Source organism: Panthera pardus, unplaced genomic scaffold, assembly GCF_024362965.1.
Source record: "Panthera pardus isolate Hobbes unplaced genomic scaffold, ASM2436296v1 HiC_scaffold_22, whole genome shotgun sequence".
Lineage (NCBI taxonomy): Eukaryota > Metazoa > Chordata > Mammalia > Carnivora > Felidae > Panthera > Panthera pardus.
The window spans coordinates 29,774,120-29,786,917 of NW_026526788.1; the positions used below are offsets into that span (position 1 = coordinate 29,774,120).

General features: G+C 36.1%; 1 protein-coding gene across 3 annotated transcripts in view; it reads left to right on the plus strand.

The window, feature by feature from the left end:
- The window catches only part of VPS26A (VPS26 retromer complex component A), a 33,108-nt gene extending 20,551 nt beyond the window's left edge, over window positions 1–12,557 (plus strand). For all 3 annotated transcript variants that reach the window (XM_019444373.2, XM_019444375.2, XM_019444374.2), the window contains 4 exons: window positions 2,269–2,375; window positions 4,680–4,748; window positions 7,517–7,659; window positions 10,539–12,557. In XM_019444373.2, the coding sequence (XP_019299918.1) occupies window positions 2,269–2,375; window positions 4,680–4,748; window positions 7,517–7,659; window positions 10,539–10,652 (433 nt within the window). In that variant the 3' untranslated portion in view covers window positions 10,653–12,557. The remainder of the gene's footprint in view (window positions 1–2,268; window positions 2,376–4,679; window positions 4,749–7,516; window positions 7,660–10,538) is intronic.
- Window positions 12,558–12,798: the final 241 nt, after the last annotated feature.

The window sequence follows — 12,798 nt, forward strand, 5'->3', positions numbered from 1 at the left end:
ACCGTGAGATCATGACCCGAGCCGAAGTTGGACGCTTAACCGACTGAGCCACCCAGGCGCCCCCCTAGTTATCTTTTTAAAACTAAACAAAAATGCTTTTTCTGTCCACCTAAGCAATACATTTTCATTACTGAAAATTTTGGCAATGTTAGAAAAGTAAAAAAACAATCATGTTTTTCTCATTATTTTATTATTTAAAAATATTTTTTTAAGTTTATTTTTGAGAGAGAGAGAGAGAGAACACATGCGAGAACGACCACAAGTTGGGGAGGGGCAGAAGAGAAGGAGAGACAGAATCCCAAGCAAGCTCTGCACCATCAGCGCAGAGCTTGATGTGGGGCTTGAACTCACGAACTGTGAGATCATGACCTGAGCTGACATCAAGAGTTGGAAGCTTAATCAACTGTGCCACCCAGGAGCTCCTATTATTTTTCCCACTTAATCACATTTAATATTCTCTTGTGTACCTTTCCATGGGGGAGGGGAAGGTATATAGCACATTTATATAATGTTGCATTTTTACAGAAATGGGCTTCTGTTTTGTTTCTTGTTGAATGCCTTTTTAAACTAATATGGAATAATTTAAGCATAGACCAGAGTATATGGACACTGCAGTGAATTCTCAGGTACCCATTGCCCAGCTCCAGTAGTTATGAACACATGGTCAGGTCTGTTTTATCTGTATCCAGCCCTCACACTCCTCATAGATTATATTAAAGCCAGTTCCAGACATGGAATTTCATCCATAAAAATGTATCATTTTTAATAGAACGGTAATTCTGTTATATCTAAAAATATTAATAGTTTCCTAATACCCATACCATATCCAGTCAGTGTTCACATTTCCCTGATTGTCTCATAAAATATCTTTTCCCCCCACATGGTTTGTTCAAATCAGTATCCACACAAGATTTGTTCAAATCCAGTGTATCCAAACACATTTCATTTGGTAGTTTGACTCTTAAATTTCTTTTGGTTTTTTTTCCACTAAAATTTATTTGTTGAAGAAATGGATGTATACTTTTATCCCCTTCCTGTGTACTCTTCTGTTAAATGACTTTTATTACTTGTCCCTCGCCAGTGTATATCACTAAAAATGTGATATAGACATGCCTTCAGGGTCTCAAATCATATTATTAATAAAATTATCAAATTGTTTAGGACCTAAAAGCTTGTCACTGGAAGCCTCCCTTCAGCCTGACATAATTACGTTGATCAATTCCTGGGAAATTATTTTGAGATCCATACCTGGGGGAAGGTTAAAAAGCCCTCTGGGTATTGTAGTAATTTCTAGGTTTATTACCACATTATTTCAGAATACTTGGGAAAGGTCTTTGATGACTAGATATCACAGCAGCAGACTCAACCTGTGGAGTCTCTTTATGGCCAAGTGCTTTGTTAACTGTGCTATTCTAGCACTTAGAGTAAGGACACTAAACTCTTGTGCAGAGTTTTGATGTTCAGAAACATCATTATACACCAAATAAATATTGCAAGCATGAAAATTTTAATTTTTTGCGCTTAAGTTCTTTGGAAACTAAGCTCTTAAGTAAAGGAACTGCAGTTAATCAGGCTAATTCTTCCTTTGAGGTATATTGATAGTCAAGTAAAAGCTTGATTCCTGTTTTTTTGTTTTGTTTTGTTTTTTGTTTTTTGTTTTAACATTTATTTTTTGAGAGACAGAGCGTCAGTCAGGGAAGGGCAGAGAGAGAAGGAATCACAGAATCTGAAGCAGGCTCCAGGCTCTGAGCTGTCAGCACAGAGCCTGACGCGGGGCTTGAACTCATGAACTGTGAGATCGTGACCTGAGCCGAAATCAGACACTTAACCGACTGAGCCACCCAGGCACCCCGATTCCTAATTTTATAGTAAAATAATGAATACTTTTTTGTAAAAAAGGAACATTAAATAATATGAAGAGTCAAAATGGTATTCTTTTTTTATTTTTTTAAAAATTATTTTATTTTTTTTTTTTTGCTTTTGAGAGAGAGAGCATGAGCAGGGGAGGGGCAGAGAAAGGGGGAGACACAGAATCTGAAGCAGGCTCCAGGCTCTGAGATGTCAGCACAGAGCCCGATGCCGGGCTTGAACTCATGGAGCTGAAATCGGACACTCAACCGACTGAGCCACCCAGGCGCCCCCAAAATGGTATTCTTAAATAGTTACTATCCTAAAGATGTCTGCTAAAGCCTTTCAGGACATGTTTCATTCTTTTTGTTTGTTTTTTAAACTGATATTTAGTAAATGAGGTATATTCTTTCCCCAAAGGTATCATTTAAAGGATGTGATTGTTGGGAAAATTTACTTTTTATTAGTAAGAATAAAAATCCAACATATGGAGTTGCAACTGATCAAAAAAGAGATCACAGGAATTGGTAAGTCAAAAAAAATATTTGAATTAAAATTCCTGTTTTAGTTGAAATTTAAAAATCTTAAAATATTGTTTAAACACAGTAAATATACACATTGGATACAAATTTTGATTCTTAGTATTGTTTAATAATCATGCCTTTTAGAAATTAATTTTTATAAATATTTTAAAAAGCATCAAAATTAGGTTATAAATTCACACATTTCAAAAATAAAGTGTAAAAAGTTTTACTATACAGTAAAAAGTGTCTGTGTACTTCAGCTCATAGGTCATATAAGTTTTAAAATGCTTCTAGATATTTATACATATACAATAAGTGCCTCTATATTATACCCTCCCCCTGCTTTTAGTTAAATGTTTATGTACAATACATGCTTTGCTTTTTCACCTGACAGTATATTTTAGAGATCTCTCCATATCACTGGATAGAATATTTCCTCATCTTTTTTATAGTATTCTTTCTATGGATATATAGAACTTAATTGGTCTGCTACAGGTTGTTTCCAGTCATTTCCTTTACTTAATAATGTCATTTTACATGTGTGCAAGTGTGTGTGCAAGATAAAAATCTTAAAAGTCGAATTGTTATTTCAGAGGGTGTATTCATTTGTGATTTTGATACATATTACCAGTTTGTCTTCCTTAGGGGTTCTACATTCCAGCAAGGAATGTAGAAAAGTGCCTCTTTCCTCCTGTTCTTACCAACACAACATTGTAAAATTTTTAGCTGATATAATGGGTAGGGGAAGAAGGTTCCCCATTGTAGTTTTAGTTTTGTCATTCTGAATGAAGGTGAGCATCTTTTCCTGTGTGTAAAAGCTATTTCTTTTCTATATACACTGCCTATCCATATCCTTTGCTCCACCTCTATTATTATTAGTCTCTTACTGATTTGTAGAAACTCTGTATATATTAGGGAAATCAGCTTTTTTTTTTTTCTGTATTAAAAGCAGCAAAACTTTTCCCAGTTTGTCTTGGTTATGATGGTTTTTGCCATGTAGAGATTTTTGATGTTTGTGTAGTCAGATTTACCAGTTTTTCCTTTTATAGACTCTAGGTTTTATGCCACAGAAAGGCCTTTTTCACACTGAGGTTCTGAAAATAATTGTGTTTGATTCTCTTAAAATAATGTAGTTTGGGCATTTTGTTTAAATTTTTAATTTCTTTGGAATTTGTCTTGATTAAGATACGAGGTATGGATCCAACTTTAGTTTTTTCCAGATGGCTGACCAGTTGCCCCAGAATTATTTATAACTGCTCTTTAATTTTAATTAGTGTATAGATTTGTCTCCTTTGTTGGATTTTTGCTGAAAATAATTTTAGGCAGCACTTTGTTTTGTAAGTTTATTTATTTATTTTGAGAGAGAGAGCATGTGGGAAGAGGAGGGGCAGAGAGAGGGAGAGAGAGAAAACCCCAAGCAGGCTCTGTGCTGTCAGCGCAGAGCCTGACATGTGGCTCGATTCCCAGAACTGTGAGATCATGACCTGAGCTGAAATCCAGAGTCGGATGCTTAATCACCTGAGCCACCCAGGTGCCCCTAGGCGACACTTTTTAAGAATTTATAATTGTAGTCATAATTAGAAACATCTGTGATATCTTAATCTCCATTTTCACCTACTAATAAAAGTTTAAGTGATTTAAAGATATTAAAATAAAGTGTTGGGTTCCTTTTTGTTTAAAAAGAAATTATTTAAATACTTTTTCTGGTTATAAAAATTGTCTGATTCTATAAAAGTTTAAATAAAAAATAATCTGTACTCATTATTCAGAAGATGTAGCCTGCATATTGTGGGTATTTTAGAACAATGGGATCATTAATATATGCTTTCGTATACTTTTTTCACTTACCGTATCGTTGACTTTTTAAAAATCTCTGGGATCAAATAATCTCTTAGAAGATAAATACCCAAATTTAAAAGAACTATGTCAATCAGGTACTCAGTTTGATGTTTTCTCTGTGTTATGAAAGAAAACAATTTGGATGTTGCAGAGAAAACTAGCATGTCAGTGGTTATTTCTGATGTGCATTGTTAGTTTCTATTTTGGTAGATACTAGAAGTGATTGAAGGAACTCTATGAAGAATATTCTTTCTGAACTATGTGTTTGGGAAGAAGGGAGTGAATCATTCAGTTGAGTGATAAGTAGATTAAATAAATGTACGTGGAGAAATAGAAAAGAATGAATTACATTTTCACAAAATGGGAAGATAAATTAATACTCAATGTAGCTGGAAAATAAGAAGTTATAAGGCTGGAAATTATATTCTGGAAATAGTTAACGTAATGTCATTTACATTATTGTGCTAGGACCCAGTACCACCACAGAAACAGAAACAATTGCTAAATACGAAATAATGGATGGTGCACCAGTAAAAGGTAAGATAACATACTTTCCATGTACTACTTTTTGTGATAGGTAGTGCAGATAGTGTTCATGGAAGTTTAGTTTGAAAGTATTTAGTTTGAAAATTTTTAGTATAGAAGTATTTATGAATTTTTAAAACGATTCTTAAAATACTGTTTTTAAGGTCATCTTTGTATAGATACTGAATGACTGTAATGATATTTCCTGGTCCGAAATAAGGTTTGATTTTTTTTACTAAGTTTAAATTTAGTATTTAGAAGAGACATTTATATATTCTCTAGTTCTGAATTTGTAATATTTTGATTGTCTTCTATTAGAGTAGTTTGTCTTTTTTTTACTCATTAAATACAAGTTACAGTATAGCTGAGCATTAATTTCTGTGGGGTTTTCTGTGGGATTTTGTAGTCCTTATAGTATCCAAGAAAACTAGCAGTTCCATTATTATCTTCAGTATCCAAGATAATGAAGCCAGTATTTATCATTTTATTTTTTTAAGATTTTTATTTTTTTTTTATTTATTTATTTTTTTTTTAATTTTTTTTTTAAATTTTTTTAACGTTTATTTTATTTTTGAGACAGAGAGAGACAGAGCATGAACTGGGGAGGGTCAGAGAGAGGGAGACACAGAATCTGAAACAGGCTCCAGGCTCTGAGCTGTCAGCACAGAGCCTGAAGCGGGGCTTGAACTCATGGACCACGAGATCATGACCTGAGCCGAAGTCGGCCGCTTAACCGACTGAGCCACCCAGGCGCCCCAAGATTTTTATTTTTTAAAGTAATCTCTACACCCAACATGGGGCTTGAACTTACTTACCAGCCCCAGGATCAAGAGTAGCATGCTCCACCAACCGAGCCAGCCAGGCGCCCTAGGATTTATCATTTTAAATTTATGTCTTTGTTTTTTTCTCACTCTGCTAGTAATTACTTAAAAAAAAGTAGCTTTCATTTACTGAGTGCCAACTGTAAATGAGGCATTATACTCTGAGGTGCTCTAATGTTTCCTTTAAGTTAGGTGATGGTATAATGTTTCCTTTAAGTTAGGTGATGGTATTCCTTATTCCACAGATGAAGCTGAGATGCAAAGAGCTTTAAAAAACTTGTTAAAGGTGATATAGTGTAGGGGAAGCAGAACTTTACCCATCTTAGATTTTCAGCTGGGACCCTTTAGCAGAGAGACAGATAAATAACGGAAAAAAAAAAAGTTTACTAATGGATGCAGTGGACATCATAAAGGAGAAACCTCAACACAAATAGCTCAAAACAGTGGCAGGGCGCCTGGGTGGCTCAGTTGGTTAAGCGTCCAACTTTGGCTCAGGTCATGATCTCATGGTTCGTGAGTTCGTGATCCCTGCATGGGGCTCTGTGCTGACAGCTCAGAGCCTGGAGCCTGCTTCGGATTCTGTGTGTGTCTCTCTCTCTGCCCCTCCCCTGCTTGCATTCTTTCTCTCTCTCTTTCAAAAATAAAATAAACACTAAAAAAAAATTAAAAAAACAAACAAACAGTGGCTTAAAATTTCAGCTTATATAACATCTTCAAAAGAACAATAAATTTGGAGAGATGACCAGACAAAGGAAAGCAGAGCAATTTTAGGCTTCCAAAGGTAGGGCAGACTGTGGGAAGGTAAATATATGGGAGGAAACTAATGGAGTAAGGTTTGTTTGTGGATTCTTTATCAGCCATCCCTGGGCTGGTAAGACTCTGTCTTCATTAAAAGGAGAATTTATATCCTGCCTTTAGGCAGAAAATGGGGAGCCTTTTCTGCTTTTTGCTGCTTCCTAATTGCCTGCAGTTCAAAATAATTTTATGTCCAAGAGGTAGATTTTGTGGTGCAATAATTTGGTTTCCTTCAATAGCTAATTATTGCAGAGTTGGAGTTAGAGCCCAGGCCTTTCTAGCTTCAAGACCTGTGTGTGTGCACTTCTGTGATGCAACATTATTTTGTAAAATTTCAGCAGCCACAAATTTTTATGTAAAGTAATAGGTCATATATCTTTCAGGAAATAGATGTGCACAAGAAAAGTATTACATAAAAAGGACTTAACAGAATATGCAAATAGTTACCCTTAGGAAAGGAGAAACTTTGAGAATCCGAATAGTAGTCTTTTTGGTAATGAATGACCAATCCTCATTCTGAACGCATTTGTTGTTTTGGATGAATTAGTTAATACGTATTAAAGAAATTATACACGTGGTTAGAAATTATGGTAAACTTCATGAAAGAATAACAAAACTACTAAAATAGGACATATCTGTTGGTACCATTCTAAGCTTTTTACATATATTAACTCATATGGTCCTTACAAAGTCTCTACAAGATGGGTATTACTGGTATTCTACATTTCACAGATGAGGAACTTGAAACAGAATGGTTAAGTGACTGGCCAACGTCCCACAGCCAGTAGGTTGTAGAACTGGGATCTGAATCCAGTATTCCAACTGCAGAGCAGTGGTTCTCATCTTGCATAGTTTTGCTCCCCCCGCCCCCCGCCCCCCACTCTTAGGACATTTGCTGTTGTCCGGAGTTATTTTTGGTTGCCACACTTGGGGAGTGCTGCTGACATCTAGTGAGTGGAGGCCAGGGATGATGCTTAAACTCCTATGGTGCACAGGACCTCACCCACAACAGGGAATAATTGGGCCCAAAATGTCAGTAGTGCTAAGTCTGAGAAACCCTGGTTTAAAGTTTTCTGTTATGCTGCCGTCTCATGAAGAGCTAAAGTGTTAGTGTCTTCTTTATAATGCTTCTTTAGAATTAAATGGAAATTGCTTTTCTTTCAGGTGAATCAATTCCAATAAGATTATTTTTAGCGGGATATGACCCAACTCCAACAATGAGAGATGTGAACAAAAAATTTTCAGTAAGGTACTTCTTGAATCTAGTCCTTGTTGATGAGGAAGACAGAAGGTATTTCAAGCAGCAGGTATGGCACAACCCAGGCTGATGTTTTGTTCTATGGCAGTTCTAGAAACACCTGGAAAGTACTCACTTTTCTATGCTTTATAGTACTGAGCAAGTGGGGGTTTCTGTGAATATGCTAGGAAAGCAAGTGTGAGTGGAATAGTGTTGGGATAGATTTGTTCCCTGTCATTCTGCAGAACACCAGAATGGGCTATCATTTGGCAGCGTTTTTATTTTTCTCTTGGAAGTTTTGTATTTTTTTTGTTTTAACTTGTTTTATTTTTTATTTTTTTAAATTTATATCCAAATTAGTTAGCATATAGTGCAACACTGATTTCAGGAGTAGATTCCTTAGTGCCTCTTGCCCATTTAGCCCTTCCCCCCTCCCACAATCCCTCCTGTAACCCTCAGTTTGTTCTCCATATTTTTGAGTCTCTTCTGTTTTGTCCCCCTCCCTGTTTTTATATTTTTGTTTCCCTTCCCTTATGTTCATCTGTTTTGTCTCTTAAAGTCCTCATATGAGTGAAGTCATAGGATTTTTGTCTTTCTCTGACTAATTTCACTTAGCATAATACCCTCCAGTTCCATCCACATAGTTGCAAATGGCAAGATTTCATTCTTTTTGATTGCCGAGTACTACTCCATTGTATATATATATACCACATCTTCTTTATCCATTCATCCATCGATGGACATTTGGGCTCTTTCCATACTTTGGCTATTGTTGATAGCGCGTCTATAAACATGAGAGTGCATGTGTCCCTTCGAAACAGCACACCTGTGTTCCATGGATAAATGCCTAGTAGTGCAATTGCTGGGTCGTAGGGTAGTTCTATTTTTAGTTTTTTGAGGAACCTCCATACTGTTTTCCAGAGTGGCTGCACAAGCTTGCATTCCCAAGGTTTTGTATTTTCTTATAACTTTCTTATAAAAGACCTATTGTTTGTTAAACAAAAAAAGTCAGGCAGTAAAGAACAGAATGAAGTAAAGGTCAACAAAGTTTTCCAGATAAATTTGTATATGTGTATTTAGACCATATTATGTGTGTTGTTCTTTAATTTGCTTTTTCACTGAATAGTGTCTTGAATATCTTTCCTTTATCAAAAAATGTAGATTTCCATTATCACTTTGAATGATTGCATTAACTTGATGGATTCTGGGTTTCCATTTTGTTGTAAATGTACTTGAGATGGCCCAAATCTAATAATTTTTTTTATATATAATGTTTACCATAAAACTTGTTCTCATTTGAAGATCAATTGCAAGCCTTTGGTGAATTTTCAGTGAAGATTGTGATTGGAATGGTCTTTTGTATTCTGAATGAGATTAATAAATACTTGAGTGTCAGTTGAGCATTCAAAACTAAATTAGAAATTATTCTGTGCTGGGGCGCCTGGGTGGCTCAGTCGGTTAAGCCTCTGACTCTTGATTTCAGCTGAGGTCGTAGTTTCACAGTTTTTGGGATCAAGCTCTGAGTTGGGCTCTGTACTGACAGCATGGAGCCTGCTTGGGATTCTGTCTCCCTCTCTCTCTGCCCTTCCCTACCTTGAACATGTGTGTGCATGCGCGTTCTCTCTCAAAATAAATAAAGTTAAAAAGGAAATCATTCTGGCTGAGTATGGTGAAGAATACAAAAACTACTTTTTATACTTTGTCTTCAAGGTCCTCACATTGCATATGTGCAGAAAAAGAAAAATTATATAATTAAAAATTTTTTTACAGTTTATTTACTTATTTATTTTGAGAGGCAGAGACAGCATGAGCAGGGGAGGGACAGAGAGAGAATCCCAAGCAGGCTCCACACTGTCAGTGCAGAGCCCGATGTGGGGCTTGAACTCAAGAAACTGTGAGATTATGACCTGAAATGAAACCAAGAGTCAGCTTTTAACCGACTGAGCCACCTAGATATACCCCTAAATTAACTAACAAAAAACTTAAATAATAGTTTGACAATAATTTAGAAGAGAGAAAACCTTTTGCATTGATACTGCCGTAATGCTGTATAATTAAACATAGGTAATTTGTAAGTCAAGATGGATTATATAAACTTTACAGTTTCCAAAATGTTGCATGTGTAGCCCTATGGAATAAGTACCTTGCTTCCCTTGGGCATTCACTTGGATGTTTGGTAACCAACATAAACAGCCTGTCATGACTTTATGAAGCAAATAATTATAGGATTTTTTTGAATTTTAGGAATTTAAAAGAGACTCAGGATGTATTGGTTAGGGTAAGATTAAATAGGCAGAGGAATGAGTATTTGAAAAACATATAGAAGTTGTAGGGCAGGTTTATTTGGAGTGCATTGGGAGCAGAGAGCTAACTCATTTTGGCTGGTGGGGGGAGTGATGTTGGCAAAGGTTGGATAAAGGTTAAGAAGGACCTTGAATGCTGGTTGGAGATTTATCCTAGAGGTGCTGAGAACTCCTGAAGTGCAATCCAAGCAGTGTTTTAGACGAATCTAGTCGTGATTGGAAGGATGGGCTAGAAAGGGGCCTCAGGCACTGGAGGCAGAGCCATCTACCCAGAAGCTCTTTTAAGTGTCTAAGGTTGAAGTGACAGGGTTTGAACTTGGATAAAGGCAAGTGATAGCAAACCAAAGGGTAGATTTTAGGAATTATTTAAAGCAGTAATAGCTAGAACTTTGTGCTGTGGTGCTCTGGATTGGGGGTGGTGGTGTGCATAGGTGCTGATGGTGGGGGGGGGGGGAGGATTGGCAGAAGGAGTGGTCTGAGATTAGAATTGGAAGAAAGTAGGTCACTCAGCAAAGAGAACAGCTTTTGTTGGGAGAAAAATTAATTTTGTTACAGTAAATATTGAAATGGCATTATTTCCATTGTGAAAACTTAAGGCATAATATGAGAATATTAATTTGTCGATGTCTTGCATTTGTTTTACTAGGAGATCATTTTATGGAGAAAAGCTCCTGAAAAATTGAGGAAACAGAGAACAAACTTTCACCAGCGATTTGAATCACCAGACTCCCAGGCATCTGCTGAACAGCCTGAAATGTGAACTGAATAGGAGAAAAAAAGAAAAACAAAAAACTCCTATATCCATTGAGGTTACGTTCAGCAGGTTAAAGATGGTTGCAGCTTGTAGGGGGGGAAAGGCCAAAACTCCATTTATAATAGTCTTCCTTTATCTTACAGTGCTGCATTTATTTTATGATACAACTAAATTTTCTTCATGTATATACATTAAAAAGAAGCGCTTTCTTTGAAACACTGGAACTTTCTTAAGCTGCCATTTTTTTTCTTTTTCTTTTTTTTTTTACTGCACACTTTGATTTGATTATAAGCACTCAGATATGCATCAACATAAACATTAAATATTTTCACGTGAGTAGGCTGGTATTTGTAATTTGCTTTCTTCGTAATGTTGATTATAAATTCTTTCTCCTTTTTCATGCTAATAATTACCTCTTACTCTCTACATGCAAAAAATTAAATATTTTGTGTTCAAATAAAAATAGAAAAATTGAGTGGACCTTACATCCTGCAAAGATTTAAAACATGGCGTCTCAGTATTTTTGAGAACTACATTTATGTTTCTACATGTGTGTTTGGGAAAGGCATATGGAGTGTTTCACCATAGGTGCTTCTTAGTCTACTATTCCATGGCTTCCTGAATTGTATCCTCTTTGAAGCCTTCTGTGGTGTGAATGTTAAACTTATTTCCCAAGAGATTATGTGGCATCTCCCCGAAGCCTGCTTGCCTGCCTCCTTCCTTCCTTCCCCTCCTTCCTTCCTTCCTTCCTTCCTTCCTTCCTTCCTTCCTTCCTTCCTTCCTTCCTTCCTTCACCGTCCGCCCTTCCTCCCTTTCTTCCTATTTCTCTCCCCACCTTATCCCCCTCCCCCGCCTTCCTCCCTTCCTTCTTCCTTTCGCTTTCTTTTTTTCCTCTTTTTCTTTTCTTTTTCTTTTCTCTTTCTTTCTCTTTCTCTTTCTCTTTTTCTCTTTCTCTTTCTCTTTCCCTTTCTCATTCTCTTTCTCTTTCTCTTTCGCCATATTAAGTAACTATTTTTGCCTCTGCCATCCAGCAGCTACCACTGTATGTTTTCTGCAATGTTGAGTTGACTCTGTGTTGGCATTTTAAAGTTTGTTAGAACTATATAATTTTTCCGTAAATACTCTGAATTTTTTTTTTAAGGCATCTTTTTACCACATATATACAAATAGAATATTCTTGCCTTCACAAATATTCTCTTCCCTTGCTAGGGGAAAATTTGAGGATAGGGAACTCAGGAGGACCTGTGAAGCATGTAGTTATCTAGATCTGGACAATTTCATATTCGGTAAGCTGGGACTTTGGCTAGTTCAATCTCAGATTTAAACTTCACCCACTCTGTTTAAATTTTGTTAACACTAAATTCAAGTCATTAGTTCGAAGTCTCCAAAAAGAAGGTTTCAGTCATCTGTTCATATGCATGGGGTCTGAGCTCAGATACACTAAATGTGGGGCGTAGGAACTAAAATGAAGCCTGCTGTGTGAAACTACTTTCACATAGGGTTCACTGGTTTTTGTACCAATATTTTTTTATACACTTCAGCGCAAGTCTTGTCAGTTAACCTTACCTTATGAGTAAGCTAAGTAACCTAAATTACATTTCTTTAAACCTGTTTACTACTGTGGCACTTTGTTGATAAAATGGTCAGTAACCAACTTCTTTACTGGCAAAAGGTTCCACGTACCATGTGCTGGAGCATCTATTTTAAATGTGGCTCTCTGTGAATGGTAATGTTTTCCTTCATGTAAGTGCCTGTTCAGAGTTTCAAAATTTAAAAATGCCAAATATTTTCATGGTCACTTGCATGTAGTAATTAGGGAATATTTGAAGAAATTTTGAAAACCAATTGTATTTAACCAGCCTCAAATTGTGCAACCATGATGTATAATAAAGAATTTGAAATGATACAGAACTTGCTAATTGAATCATTGAAAGAGTTCTATTCTCAAATCTCATTGTCAGGTTTATTGTTGAAGCCACAATTGCTCATGGTTTAGGAAGCTATAATTGTGATAAGTTTTTATAAATATTGTCGGTTTCAATTTCAAATAGTTATATAATACTTTTAATTAGGTGGCTGAAAACACTGTCATAAATAAGATGCTTATTCACTTTGCTTGAGACTTTGTTGCACAACCAATTTGGAGAATAAA